Below are 15,729 nucleotides of genomic sequence, written 5' to 3' on the forward strand. Positions count from 1 at the left end.
AATGCACTTGGTGTGTGTGTGGATGTGTGTGTAGCCATGCTGGTTGCGCACAGGGGAAGCCTCAGCTCTATAATACATTAGTCTCTTTAGGGACATGCCCTAATTAATGGCTTGACCTCCTAACGGGTAGCCCCCTTCTGCGAGTTAACATTTAGTTGTGCACCCTCCAGAGATGCACTTTGAAGTGCATTTAATAAAAGAAGTGACAGTGACATTAATGAGGCAGTCAGGGTAAGTACAGGGCTTCGTTTTATTTCCTGACAATTTATATTCTGATTTTATACATGTCTCAACTCAGCAGAGAGAAAAAAACAACAACAAAGCAACATTAATTGAAACTAAAAGAACATTTTTAAACCAACAGAGATGCACACGTACGCTTCAAATACACTGATCCTGTGTCTGGTCAAAGGCAACTGACTCCTGCTGCAACCTGTTCTGTCTTCATGTGTTATGGGTGACTTGTGTGTGTGTATGTCTGTGCACGGAAAGTCTGCCAGTTAGGCTATTAACAACTGCAAGAGTGGATGTCACACCTGTCATTTTCCATCAGCCAGTGCTTGTTTCCGAATCCGTCAAGGTGAGATCTGGTGGCAAGAAAAGTTCCAGTGAAGTTTCCTGGTTTTACTGTGACGAGTGTGTGTGTGACAAGGGTGTCCGTGAACATCCGTTTGTCCGTCAACATGTCCCTGTGTCCGTAAATCAGTGAGAGTGTCCATCAGTGCCTCAGTCTCTTGTCTTTAGTTGGATTTGGACCAGATCTTCCCACTGCCACGCAGCCTGAGCGAAAAACATAGCGGTAAGAAAGACAGCGTCGTTTTTTTGTAAGGATTTATCAAAATACTGTAATGAAATGTTTACTTTCCACTTGCACAACTAAACAAGCATATTACTGATGCAACCCTGGTGCAACAGTATCTTTGTGTTTAAATATCTGATGTCAGTATTTAGCATTTTTTAATTCAAACTGATCTCAGCGGATTTCCTATTTCTGCAAATTAAAAAGAATTTTTTGCAAAGAACCTTTTTCTAATAATAACCGCTGCACTATCAGTCCAACCCTTTAAATAGCCTTATAAAGAAATGGTGTCAAATCTCATTTTTAATTCGAGGATTGAGGTTAAGCTATCATTAATTTGGATTTCCAAACATTAAGTGGATCTTCATTTGAATGAAGTGCAGTGCTGAGTGATGAAAATTATATGGCTCTATGCTTCATCAAAACATGACAGGCAGCCAGAAAATAATCACTGCTTTCTGTTCGCCGGCAACAAACATAAACACCAGACGAGCAAAACATCTCGTCTGATCACTGGAGGGGGGAATGGTTCTTTTGGAAGGAGAGCACGTGGGGCATTTGTGTATCCAGTGACATTTTACAATACAGGACAGATGTGAAATTAGCCAACGGTAATTGGGCCGGATGGAAGCAGAACAGGAAGAGCGTCGCTGATAGCAGGGTTAGAACACTGCTGCAAAACACTGATGTGCATGTGATAATAAAGCTACTTCATGCAGACACACGTGCTCTCACACACACACACACACACACACACACACCACACACACACACACACACACACACACACACACACACACACACACACACACACACACACACCAGCAGCTGGCTTTTTAATGTTTATTGAAAAAATAGAAACATAGCGTTTCTGTGTTGAATTAGCTTTGCTCTCAACAAGAACATTGGACTAATGGCTTTCATTTCGTATTTGAAGTAGTCTTTATAGTACTCCGTATATAACTAGGTAAATTCGTATTTATAAAGCATTTTTCAAAAAGCACCGTAACAAAGTGTTTTTACAGAACAAAAGGAGAAGCTGCAATAAAAGAATCTTAATGGAAAAAACCTCCACACGCAGCTGTTTTTGTTCCAATTTTGTGACTTGCAGGAATAAATAGCATTTCTTGCTTGAAAAAGCCTCAGCTTGATTTACCAGCGCAACAGCAATTCTGAATAAAACATTTCAGCAGATTATTCTACATGGCCAAACATATTTTATGTGTTCAATTTCTGAAATGTTTGGCCATGCTTTATGAATGCAATTTCTATGCAAACTCTTTGTGGTTCCCTTTGTTTAAAAACATGCAGAGAACTTTATTCATGCGGACGATATTTGGCTGCCTCCCTCTGTGCACCTGCATACCTCCATCTATACAGTCAACACAAGAAAAAGGTGATGTCAGAGTACTCACCCTTTCACTTTAGAGCTTTTTTTGCCTGGTTGTCGTGGTTCCTGAGAAGAGGCGGGGTCTCGTGGCTCTGCCGGCTGGTCTGCGTCCTGATTGGAGGCAGCACCTGCTGGGGCGGGGCCTGATGACGGAGAGGCAGCGCTGGCCTTTAACGTTTTCTGTAGGTTTGACACCTGAGGTGAAAGTAAAGGTGAATTAAAAATTAAAAATTTAAGAGGAGGGTTGAGTTAAAGGACAAGTTCAAATTTTTCCAAGCGATGGAAGACAATAATCACGTTTGAGGGTAAACTCACACAGCAGCATGTTAATACTTGAGATGCATCGGTTGAGCCCAACCCCTGGGTGGCCCTATAATGCAAATAACACCCCAGCACTGACTCTTAATAGTCTGCACTCAATTTGATGGGTATTTTAGCCGGTGGGTACTCTGGATCCGCTGCTAAATTTGCGTGGCGAAACTGGTGTATACGTCACCAGACAACATGTCCAATACAAACACAAACATGTCAAGAGAGACTGATAAAACAGTGAACTGTTGAATGTTGTTCTGGCTTAAATAAGATCATACTATGAACATTATTGTCCAAGCAGGCGGTTGTTTGTTAATTAGGAAAGCTACCATGGCTTTTGTCCTGTCAGCCCACATTGTTGTTTGTTTTGTCAGCTGACAGTTGCATTGTTGCTGCTGCTGGCTGACAGATTTCACTCCATCTAAACAGCTTTCCCAGGCCTCGCTGTTATGTGTTTAGCGGTGCACCGGCACACTAAACAACCCAGTATCACTGTGCTGCTGTTTCAGTTTTACCCTCAAACAAGAGGCAAAAAATATAATATGCAGTCAGGAGGAAACTAAAATACCACAAGCAGCTAGAAGCATAACAACAGAGATGCTGAAGAGTGAAGAGTTACATTTACTGGATTTTCTGGGGGGAAGAGTGAGACAGCTGTAGGCTGATTAGATGAGGGACTAACCTCTGTTTCCACTTGGACTTTAACTTTTAGTTGGCTCTCTCTGTATTGGTTTGCCCTCGAGACCTGCTCCTCAATACCGCACAACACTGCCTCACACCCTGTGCACCTGAGAGAGAGAGAAGAAAGGTGTGAAGGGAGGTTGAAAGTCAAATGCAATTTGAAAAAAAAACAAAACTGATGTGCACTGACACGCAGAGCTGATACTGACCACTCTTGCAGCGTGTTGACTATGTTTGGAAGCTCGTTGGGGCCGAGGTCACGACCCACGCTGCAGTCTACCTCCACCTGCTGGTTCCTCTGGTCCAGTTTGCCCTGGATGATGTCGCAGTAAACTGCGTCGATCAGCAGGTCCTCCAGCTCCCGCACATTCTTCAGCTCAAGCTGCTGCAGGAGCAGTGAGTACGGCAGGCACTGAGGGGAAAAAGACACGAAGAGACTTCACTTATCTTCCCTTTTTTTGACCAAGGTATACAGGCAGATAATTTGATTCCACTTAAATGGTTTGATGGAAAATGACAATAAAATGTTACAGTGAAATTGCCTATTTGTCTAAATGTCACTGCCAGAGGAAGATGAAAGGGGTGTTTTGAATTTAACAATCCTCCACTGGGCAATTAGAGAGTTCAAGCCTCCATGCAGGGAAAGCATGTGACATATTAAAGGAGAAAAACAAGGGCAGAAGTGAAAGGAGCAGTGTTAGTAGAAAGTGAGATTAAGTTAAAAAAAAAAAAGGGACAGAGCTGGTGAGAATAATGAATCAATTATTTATCAGGAGCAGAGAAAGAAAAGGGCACAGAAAAATGTGCAGCATGGTGGAAGCTGCGAATGAGAGATGCCTTAATAAAGGAACATTTAATACTTTATTATGCACATGGAGGGAGGGGTAATAAGTCTAATGGCATGAGCCGAAGTGGCTGTGCTGGTAACTCTGTCTTTGGAAACTTGAGACTGAAAGGCTCATCTGTTTCTGTAATTTGGATGACATAAAAACACCTACATACTTAAAGGTCCACTGCGCTGGATTTAGTGGCATCTAGTGGTGAGGACGCAGAGCTGAAACTTCTGCCATATGCCATGCATGTGTTTGATTTGTCCCCTCTGGGCTACTGTGGAAACAACATGGCAGACTCCGAAGGAGAGGACCAACTCCATATGTAGATCAGGATTACTAAAGCTCGGTGCCAACCGAACTGCTGCGCCTGGCAAGCTTGTGGTGTTCACACTGACAGTGTTGTTACTGCCACACTGCTGCAGAGCTGCCTGCTGCTGTGACTACTGTATTTCTACAATTTAAAGCCGATACTCCACTCATTTATGAAGCCCTGCAAGCTACTGTATTGTAAAAAACAGGGTCCTACAAATATATCGAAATAAAAAGCCTTGTGTCAACAATTGATGGGATTCTGTAAATAGTAACATTGTCAGAGGGCTTTTATTTTGAAACTGAGACAGAAAAGATTGGGTAAAACAGGTGTATATGTGTATCCATGACATTTATGGGCTGCTCATGCATTTAGTGTGTTCTGGATATGAGGCAAGTTCGATTTAATACTTCTTAAGGCTACTTGGAATGAATTTTAAGACCAATAATCAATTAAAGGAAAATAAACAAAACATGAACCAACATTAATTACGCATTAACATTAATTAGGTTAGTTTAATTTTGAGACAGTTTTGCCAAATTTTTTATTGTAACAGAAAACATGACTTTTTAGGGAAAATATCTGGAATTTGTTGGCAAGTTTTCTTGGCAATTCTGTGTTTTTCAAACTGTGTGTGGGATCCTTCTGATTCCCATCGTGCTGAGTTTGGAAAGTTTTTGCATATAATTCACAGAGATTTGTATGCATTGCCTTGTAATGGTTTCAGCCATGCAGTGAAACCTTTTTAAATGGCCACTTTTTTAGAATTTGCACTTCCCCATGATGTCCAGGGTACAGTGAGGGTGCAGGGAGTGGATCGTCTGCTCTAAGTATACTGGCAAAACAAACAAAATATGAGTGTTGTTGGTTCCACTACTCTCATCTGTGTAAAGTTAAACACGAGAGGTATTCTAGAAATTATTTGTGAACAATCATCAGAAAAAAAAACCCAAGTTATCCAACTTCCCATGTCTTAGTATATTTGAAAGACTAATTTAGGATATTTTAGTCCAATTAAAGGCCTTATTTTTTTATATGACTGCTTTTTAAGACTTTTTAAGGATCCCTAGATTTAAACACCTTATTCTAAGGTACCAAAAACAAAACAATTCTTATTTTCAGGTGATAAAATCTCATGAAAACATAAATACGTACATTATACATTATTTCTGCCAATAGATGCCCCTAAATCCTACACACTGGACCTTTAAAATCACAGCCAACCTCACATAAATATTTTGAAAATGAGTTGTTGACACATCATTAATAGGCTTTGCTTTATGAAGCTTGCAGTAACACGGTGGCTGCATTAAATGACATTTATTTTTACTTTTAAGACAAATACAACATTACACAGTTAAGCTGCACTTTTCATTGCAAACTGCAAAAAGAAAAGAATAAGCCAGTACCTTGAGGTTGGATGCCAGGCTGATGATTGACAGGTGGCGGAGTTTATTTCTTTGTGCTGGGGTCAACTCTGGAAGAGAGGCTGCTCTCTCTACAGCAGCAGACGAGAACATGAAATAAAAAAGAGACACAATGTGGAAAATAAACCAGAACAGTGTGTAAGTGTCACATTGCTGTGGGTCAAACAGCCACATAATCGAGGCCTTACTTATTACTTTTGAAGTGTAATGTTACACAGGGACATGCAGGTGAGTGTGGAGCCCTTTAAGCAGCCGGAGAACAGAAACGGGAGGAAGTGGGTCTCCAGCGACTGTCTCCTGCTGCCATGCTCCCCTGGTGACAGGACTCACACCCGCCGAGACAGCAGCTCTGACAGCTCCTCTACGGGCTCCACTACACAGCTCTATGAAAGTAAATGTGCTCCCTGTCGGCGTGACTCGAAAGGGAACGGAACAATAAAGTAGGCTACATTCTTTTTCCAGGCTATTGGTTGATGTTCGGCATAAAATTAGACATAATTAACATTCCACTTCTTGTTGAAGCTTCCCGATGCATTACACAGACGGCAAATTAAGTCACAAAAGATTCGTTTATTGTCCATTTGTGCCGGCAACGCTGCAACACACACAATCATCAGCCAATCAAAACGCCTAATAAAAAGTTGCCCAAACAGATAAGAGCATTACAGTAAGTTTGTCTCTGAATAACCTGCCTTCAGTGTCTCAGGTGAGGATGTTAAGGTGCCTGCCCTGCAGCGAAGAAATACAGCTCATAATAAAAGAGTTGCAGGGACGCCCTATTACTTATTTACACTGTGCTGCCACTGCAATACCTTTGTAGTCGCAGTAGGTTCCATAGGCAAAGAGGTTGAGGAGCTGGTACATCGGTGCATGAGGGCCATTCTCCAGCTGTGGTGCAGAGGGGAGATGAGGGGAAGGAAGAAAATGTGACAGAACACAGAAGTAATGAGACTCTCTACATAAAAACCGTGCAACTGCATTTTATCTTTGCACATCTCTGAGGAGAGGTCTTGCTGAGACTCAGTGAGAGTGGGAGTAAGAGAGAGAGAGAGAGACAGAGAAGACCACATGAAGACCTGGCTAATTAAATTTAGACATACTTGGATTAATGTGAGAAGGGTTACGTTCACACCTGGCATCAAAATCCGACCCGTGTTTCTTTCTGATCAGACTTCAGATTCCTACTCAACATCCAAACAGAGAAATAACTTCCATGATTTTTCCTTATGGCTGACTCAAATGTCTGTCGTGTCTGACTTTCATCTGTGTTTTGATCTCATGTATGAATATGTATTCTCCTTCAAACTGCCTCACTTATTACAGTAAACACCGGGGGGGGTAATCAACTAAGTTTAGCAAAAATTACCACCATGGCGTAAAATTTTTAGTCAACGCAATTTTCCATTTAGATGTGAATGATCCACAGTTTATCTGACGTCTTGGACAAGACAATGAAATCTGATGCGAAAGCAGTGACGAGCAAAAGAAAATGTTCTCTGCTGCTGAGCCACAAATACTGTTTGAAAAGAAGACACTTTTGGAAATGCAAGTGTTTATTCATCCCCCAAGAGGAGGACTGTATGAGAGGAAATATTATAAATAGCCAATGTTATCAGCTCAACTAAAGATCAGTAATAGAATGAGTTGTGAAAATTAATGTGGGGGATTTTTAACTTTAAAATCCACTGACAATATTGCAGTAAAAAAACATAACTGAGTAGACCTGCTATGAGCCATTAAAGGTCACAAAAAAAAAAATACTGAAGCAGAAAACCAGTGAAGGAAAGTGAGCAAAAGTCTTTTTTTACATGGCCTGTTCAAAAGTGGGAATTTCGTGCTGTTACTCCGCCTCGCTATTCTGTATGAAAGGTATGACAGAGGAGGACAGAGTCATCTCGCCCTTATGCTGGCAACAGAGGTAGTAACAGCACTGAATTGATGTCTGTGTAAAGGGACAGCCGGCAGGATGGGAGCATAGATGGATGTGATGTTTTCACGACGTGTTATGTGTGTGACCGAACGTCAGGAGATTTAAAAAGCAGCTAGTAGCAGTTAACAACTAACTCAGGCATGTTCAAAATCCAACTTGGGGGTCAATCGTAGCCTGAGGACCAACTTTAAATGGCCTACTGCTTGTCTTTCAAAACATACTACATGTAGCCTGCCACACAACATTGATTAATCAAGCAAGTTCACTTTACATTTTTCCCGTTCACTTCACAAAAGCAGCACTATCCAAGTTAATGCACCAAGTGGAAACAAGGTGGTGACGGTAAACAAGCAAACAAACTGTTACCTAACAATAGACATTTCTTGCTAGGTAGCAGACATGGCCACAGCAAAGAAGTGCAGTCGACAGCGAGGGCCCTTGCTTTTAGGATCAGTGGAAAGTTGAATACTTTTTCACTGCGTTCTTTTCATTTGTATGTTGTTTTTTCTTTAAATAAGCCATATGATGCAAGAAGCAGCGAGCCCCCGGGTTTTTTACTTCATCTAATCTGGTCCTCATTCAAAATTTGGACACCCCTGAGCTAACTCAAAGAAGAACAGCAGATGAAAACATCTGCAAATTGAGGAGACAATGAAGTCTGGGAGATGCTCACCCTCACCCTCCACATAACTAGGGTGGTAAATGATTGTTATTGCCATATTATGGTGTAGTTATTGTTAAAAAAGTGCTGCAGACACATATGTTATATGTCACAACAGAGGCAGACACTGTGCTTTACACATCGTGCCTCTTTTGCTTCTTGAACATGCTGTCGAAAATCACACATTGGATGCGGGATGATGCAAAATGTTGCCTGGTTCTGTGTGAAAAAGAAAAGGTGGCGTAAAGTAGGGACGTCATAGCAGCCCTATAACGTGATATCTGTGTAAAAATGGCTAATGTTGTCTGTACACATTCTTTAGCAGTGCTGCTTTGTCTCCTATTTTACCTGCACAAAACCTTGGTGTGGTCCTTAAATAAAATAAAAACAAATGCAGTTTGACTGTTCAGTGCATAAAAGAAACATAAATGTCTCCCCCTGGTCTGACTTTTTCTCCATTCTTTCCAGGGCTTTCCTTAAAGAATGAAGCAATGGTGTAACACAATCCTACTCTACTCTAACAGCAGCATTTCACTTCCAAAATAGGGTGTTAACTACGTTATCTCATGCAAGTTTAACGGACAACATGCGCAATATGCTGTTGATGTACTTTTTGAAACTGAAAGCAGCGTCACACACAGGAACTCTTTATATAGATGTGTTGATTGGGAGCTGAGTCGTGACTTTGATTACGTCATTGATGCCCAAATGTATAGGCTACACATTTCAACAGTCATATATGATAAATGTGGTTCAATGTGGTAAGGATATACACTTTGTGTTGATGCTGCACTAACAATGTAGTCACATGTGTGACTGACCCCTCTAAATGTGGCATATCAGCCTCTCCACGTGTCTTGGATACATTAACACCTGTGAGATTAACTGTCTAGCTGTGATTAAGATGGATTTTTTTCATGCCAGGTCTGAAAAGGTCCCAAAAGACACAAAGGGTGAGGAAGATGGATTGTGGGAGAGTGCGTTTACCTCTCTGACATTAGGCAGCTCCAGGATGTCAGAAAAGACGTAGAGGCCTGGGGTCTCCAGCAGAGAGCTGACAGCCTGGGCCAGTGCTGAGCCTGACAGAGACAGGAGCTGCTCCACCTCCATCTGACACCAGGGGACACAGGAGACAAAGAGGTTAGCAGGTTAGACAAAAGTACTACAGAGAGACACGTAAGAGCACCAGAGTTCTGTAGAAAGTAGAAAATAAGGGAAATAACATCTTTGTTGCTGCCTTGACTCTGCCATCTGAAGAATAGCATCCAGGGACACCATGCCACAAACTTCCATAAATACTAAACAATAAAAAAAAAAGATCAATAAAAACTAGGACTCCACAGGATCTAGGTGTCTTTGCCATACCCCTCGAAATAATAGTCCAGCCACTTGTGGCCTGTTCAAAGGACATAGAATTGAACGAACAATACTCCCTTTTCATTTAACGTCTAACAGCCAAGTGCTCTTGACCGAAGCCCTTAACCCTCAAATTATCTGGAGAGCTACTCAGAAGGTAAAAGAGTAGCTGCACTAGGTAGCACCAATGTGGGCAACAAATGTAATGAATGCGAAGCAGGGCATGTATATTCATCAAAACCCATTTCCTGCATGGAGACATGATGCAAATGCACTTTGGGCTGAGGGCAAAACCAGAATAATTACTTAAGTAGTAACAGGAATCTGCCTGTGTCTCCGGGAGATATTTTGTCTCCAGACAGTGAATCCCGAAAACAACAACAAGAAGAACAACAACAACAAAACAGGACCAATGACTAATCTGTACTGTGGCCTGACTCTGGCTTTGTAATCTACAAGCTTTACAGAAAAAAATACCCAAAAATTAAAATAAATAAATAGCAATGTAGTGGCCGTTTCAACATATCAAAGCTCCTAGGCCACTTTGTCTGCAAGGTGTCTCAGTTTTGACTCGTATTCCAGTCCCTTCACATAAGGCATGGGAAAAACTTGAAAGAGGTTTATTTTAAAATACAAAAAAATAAAATAAAAAATATAGCAGGCAATGTCTTTCCAAAATCACATCTCGTCTGATCCACTACTGACTTGAAGTCCTATTCCTAATCTTGCATATCACCCCTTATCATACTCTGTAACAAGGCATTACACAATCAAAAACTTATGACAATCCACACCTACGCAGACTTCTTGTTGTCCGCAAGCACGTCATACAGCACCATACCTATCGCTATTAACCTTTACCTGTATTCTCACAAAAATAATATAATAAATAATGCACATAGTGCATAGTCTTCCGCTATACACTATTCAAAATATACAGAAACTGTTAAGTCATATACCAAGACAAACATTTTTACCAAGTCTGCGTGATCAAGTGGCTCTTACAAGCACGGACAGGATGTCAGACTGACTCTCCTTGTATGTTCTTTTCAATTCAAAAGCCTTAACTGACAAATATCCCAACGTGAGAAGCTGTCCTGTTGACTTTGATGGGATATTTTAAGAAATTTTAATCCCAGCAGACAAAACTTGGGACACAAAGGAAGCTCAGACTTACAGATACATTATAAAATTATTGCGGTTGCATCAGACTGGTTTTATTACCTAAGGCCATTCCCTAAAATGAAAGCAATGGAGAATGTGGATACCAACTGCTGAGCTAAGACTAGTCTGACTGGTTTCTTATTCATTACCATCAGAGCTGAGGGACCTGATATAAATTGCATCATCCTAAATCTGACAAATTTACATGCACACATGCACATGTTCCATATGTTGTCCCACTGCACCACCATCAAAAAGGCATAAAGAGCACATTCTCAAGCAAGCAGAACAGATGAGCAGGCATGTGTTGCAGCCAAACACATTATTAACCTACACCATTTCAGACACAGTACCTCCTTTAATTTGGGGAGTTTTAAAAAGTCAAATCAAGCTGGATTGGATGCATCTGTGTATTTATATTGAATTTAAAAGGAGGACAGAACTGGCTGCATATTAGTGAGAGCTGGCTGGAGGAATATGTGGACCTGCTCAATATGCAAGATGCAGCTGCTCAGATACCCTCGGTGACCACTGAGATTTGATAATTAAAAATAAAATAAAAAGAAAAAACAAACATTACTAGAAAATTACTAACAATAATTCTAAGGATTCCCAAGTGCAAAGGGACACGTAGTCGTACTCTTTGTGAAAAACTGTTTTGTCATGCAGTAATGACCTTATTTAATTACTTAATTGTTGTTGCTCAAAATGCTTCTTAATTCATTTAGCCTGTTATTGCCATCAATGTTTAATTATGGATCATGCCAACATAATGTCAACAAAAATAATTCTCCCAAAAAACGCTTCTCTTGTACCTTCTGTTCTCTTTTGTACAGAACAACAGGCACCACACACCCCATTCAAAACATTTAGCATTTGTTAATGTTTTGTCATTATTATTGCTTCATTGTTATTTGTACTTTTACAATGAGATTTTGATTCAAAATAGTGTTGGGAAATCAAACTGAATAAAACATTTCATAAAATAATAAAAAGGTACAACTAGAGGGGAAAACAATTTAAAAATGAATTCAGTAGCTGTAAGTTTCCACTGTTGTAAAGTACATCATACTCCAAACTGAGAAAAACAGCACTCACTTCAGCAGACTCTCATGTCTAATAAAAACGTGGCTCATCTATCTTTCCCATAATCCTCTTCAACCGAAATGGACCTTAAATGGCCCTCAAGATCCCTGCAAACCTCTTGTAAGACTTAAGATTTTAATGGAATGAAGTGCAATGTGTTGAATTATTTTAATGATCAATTCAGACGTGTCTCAACAGATATGTGGGTGGATATGTCTTGTTTTGCTGATGAGCATGTCAACAAGATGATGAGATGCTAAAGAGAATTTTAACGTATATTCTCTCTGGATACAAGCGAGAGGGAAAACCCTGATCAACCAGCAGTCTGCAGTGGATCACTCATTACAAACTCATGCTGTACAGCCAAACATTGTTTATGCCCACAAAACATTATTAAAATTCTAGTGAGGATATCAGACTTTAAAAAAAATACCAAATATGTCACACTGGACTTTGGGGAAAAAGATGCACAACACATCTAGAATATTTCTAGTGGATGGTAGGATGTAGACAAAAAAATGAAGTCTTGAGTTTGAGTATTTCACTCAGTGTAAACACCATAAGGCTTCAATAAAGAGTTGAAACAAGCTGATACAGAATATACAGTACATAATACTGTGGAATTATCTGAGATACAATGACTTTCATGACCTCTTAACTACTTAAGGAAAACCAAAATGGTAAAACTGTATGTTAAGGATTTAACTTTGTGTGGGCAGTGGTGATAACTTATTGCAATGTCCCAGCCAAGTAAAAGCAATGTTACATTAAAAACAGAGAAGCCAAAAATGTGTGGGAGCAGGAGAAAGGTCAAAGCTCCTGGAAAATGTTCTCAGGGTGTAAGCATTGTTACTACTGTATTTCTTAACATATGTTTTTTAGAAAGGAGATCATGGCTGTATATGCAGAATGTGTTTGTTATGACAAAAAAATAATGTGAGTTCAAAATTATTATTGTGTAACACAAGTGTTAGGAAGGGTCAAACATTAGCACTAAAAACTAACAATGATATTCCTTATTGAACCATCTTCCAATTGCCTTTTTCTAATATTTGTTTGAATGCATACATTTCTCGGACATCAGTGTGTTCCCTTTAAATTGCTTGTTTAGTACAATCAGCAGTCTAGAACCAAATGAAATTCATCTCATAAATGAGTAAAACTATTAATCAACAAAACTGTTGTTGTTTAACTTCTTTTGATCAACTGTTCAAATAACACACCAACCATTCAGCAGTAACTTAATGGATATTACGCAATGAGATACACAAGGTAAAATACTCTCTTCAGGCCTGACTGAAAGTTTGTTAGTCAAGGGCTCTGATTTTGTCAGATTTCTGTTACTTACAATAGGTAATAAACATCATTTCTACCTTCTAAAGTGTGTCACTACAAATGTGGTGAAGTCAACCTGCTGAAAGTTAAAACTTCTGCAAAGTGGCTAGGTTTCTTTAAAAAACATGGGAACAAGGCAATGAGCAACAGAAGAATAAATGACCCAAAAATCAGTAAGAAGTTCGTAAAAAGTACAAGAAAATACCTGAAAATGATTCAAATCAAAACACAAAACAAAACAAACAAAAAATGATAAAAGAACAAGACTTGAAGGGTGTTTGAAAACTTATAATAGTTCTGTAAAATAATTTTAAATATATAATTATGATAATAACAATAATAATAATGATAACTTTTCTTTTTAGATAGCACCTTTAAAAACTGAATTCACAAAGTGCTTTGACAAACAAAGCAAAACAGAAATGGGAAACATAGACAGTGATACAACAACAGAAAGCCAAACTGTAGTACTGAACACAAGTGAGAGGACACTTGGGTAGAGTAGGATAAAATTAAAAGCAGAGGACAAGTAATGCTAGATGCAGAATGAAGATAAGGATAATGTAGATATAAAATAATAAAAGAAATAGATGACATACAGACAACAGACACAATAAAAGTAATAAACCCACAAGTTAACGTGATTAAAAGTGACAAACATAAATTAAGTAGGTAGAATATATAAAAAAATGTATTAACAGTAAAATAAAAGGATTATAATTAAAACTATATTTTTCAAGGCATTTTCCTTAACTTAAAGGAATCTACATCTTCTTGTTTTCCTGCAATTTTAGGTATGTCTTGTCAAGGTGTTCATATACTTTTTTTTTTAACCCATGTTTTTGAAAGAAATCAAACCCCAGGGCACAAGGTGAAAATACTTGTAAAAGTCGTCTGAAAGCAGCACAAGAAAAGTAATGTTGCTTCAAGTTTCAGAGGGTAAAAAACACACAGAAAGGCAGAGATATACACATAAACAGACACTTTCAGTAACATAAATTATCACGTGTTTATACATACTGCACAACCACCCTTTGCAACGACTGTGATGCTACATTGCAGACTTGTTAATCATGTTGACACAAGCTGACTTTACTTTTCAGCGTTTCAGGAGCTCACCCACATATTAAAATGATCCAAACCTAAAGGATAACAGTGACCTAAAAATTAAAAGTCAAGCTATCTAAGCCAAACTCCCTCCCCCTATTATAACGCTGACATTAGCTGCACAGCTAACGTTAAGCCAGCCGGCTAAAACATGAGAGCTACATATCTTATTTAATAACAGACATTGGTGCAAATTATAGAAACGGGTTTAACGTACCAACACATACCGTTTAAGGCTGTTTTAGGCACAGAGTTCCCTTAAAAACAAGTGTTAGCTATTATTTGAACTCAATGTGTCATGCTAGCTCGGTTGCTAACGGCTAACCAACCGTCAGGCTTCACTTATCCGTTGACGTTAGGCCTCACTTCATTTTAAGCCCTTCTGGGGATTCAAATCACGACCCTACACTGCGCAAATGACCAACAAATAAAAACGGCAGGTAAATGTTTCCGCAAAACTGTTAAAATAGGGATGTATGTGTTGAAATTCACCTTGTTGTGTTGGTTTGTAGCAGATAGCCTCCCTCTCGATTGTTCAGTTCCGCTGTCAGCACACGCACAACAACAAAGCAACGTAAGCGCTGATTGGACGGTAGAGGGGAGTGGGCGGGACAAAAGCAGCTGTCGATCAACAGCTATTTCCGTGGATCAGAGGAGACAGCGTCACCCAGCGGGGATCCGATTTAAACCACCTGCAACAGTCCAGATCAATACAGGGTCACAAACACGAGGTCAGAGATCCCAAAATCAATTTTATGGGGGTCACCGAGGCGAGAAAGGGAGAACATTCGTCCTCTGCTTTGTCACCAGTTTTTTATTATTTTTTCTTCTGGTGAAATGCCTTTCAATCCATTACATTAAAACAATCAAAAAGTGAGTTGGCAGCGTAACCGTTTAAAATCTGAGCATATTGCTTTTTTAAAAAACTTAATTTAACTTAAATTTCTTTATATTTTTTGGGCCACGACTTTTTAAGTTGTTTTACCCTCTCCCTATGTTTATGAAAGAAATCAAACCAATTAGATCAGGTTTCAAAGGGTTAAATGGCATCTTTATAGCCAAAAATACTTCATATAAAACAAATAAAAAACAAAAAATGATGGGAATGATGCTTAATCACAGTCACACATTCTAACACAACAGTAAAAGTAGCAAAATATTGGAAAATCAAAGACAAAGTTTTTTCTTTTTCTTTCTTTTTTTTTTTTAAAAAAAAGGTAACAAAAAAGGAGAATCAATTAGGTTAATAATCAAGGAGCACAAAAGAGCAATGTCAGAGACATTCAAAAAATGTAGTACCTATTAATGTATACATTTTTTGGATTCAATATAGAGTTT

General features: G+C 39.2%; 1 protein-coding gene across 1 annotated transcript; it reads right to left on the reverse strand.

The window, feature by feature from the left end:
- Positions 1-226: 226 nt before the first annotated feature.
- cops7a (COP9 constitutive photomorphogenic homolog subunit 7A) lies at positions 227-15,490 on the reverse strand. The gene is made up of 8 exons (XM_042489410.1): positions 14,884-15,490; positions 9,331-9,453; positions 6,565-6,640; positions 5,735-5,823; positions 3,392-3,594; positions 3,184-3,289; positions 2,215-2,384; positions 227-780 (listed from the first exon to the last, which is right to left on the reverse strand). The coding sequence occupies exons 2-8, from the start codon at positions 9,451-9,453 to the stop codon at positions 741-743; spliced, it is 807 nt and encodes a 268-aa protein (XP_042345344.1). The 5' UTR covers positions 14,884-15,490; the 3' UTR covers positions 227-740.
- Positions 15,491-15,729: the final 239 nt, after the last annotated feature.

The sequence above is a fragment of the Plectropomus leopardus genome, chromosome 7 (genome assembly GCF_008729295.1).
Source record: "Plectropomus leopardus isolate mb chromosome 7, YSFRI_Pleo_2.0, whole genome shotgun sequence".
NCBI lineage: Eukaryota > Metazoa > Chordata > Actinopteri > Perciformes > Serranidae > Plectropomus > Plectropomus leopardus.

Excerpts from the sequence above, each read along its gene's own strand:
- cops7a (XM_042489410.1), bottom strand. The coding sequence starts at position 9,453 with ATGGAGGTGGAGCAGCTCCTGTCTCTGTCAGGCTCAGCACTGGCCCAG. Across the intron at positions 3,595-5,734 it reads GCCTGGCATCCAACCTCAAG|TGCCTGCCGTACTCACTGCT; the intron begins GTACTGGCTTAT and ends TTTTCCCCTCAG. Across the intron at positions 781-2,214 it reads AAAAGCTCTAAAGTGAAAGG|GCTGCGTGGCAGTGGGAAGA; the intron begins GTGAGTACTCTG and ends TTTTTCGCTCAG.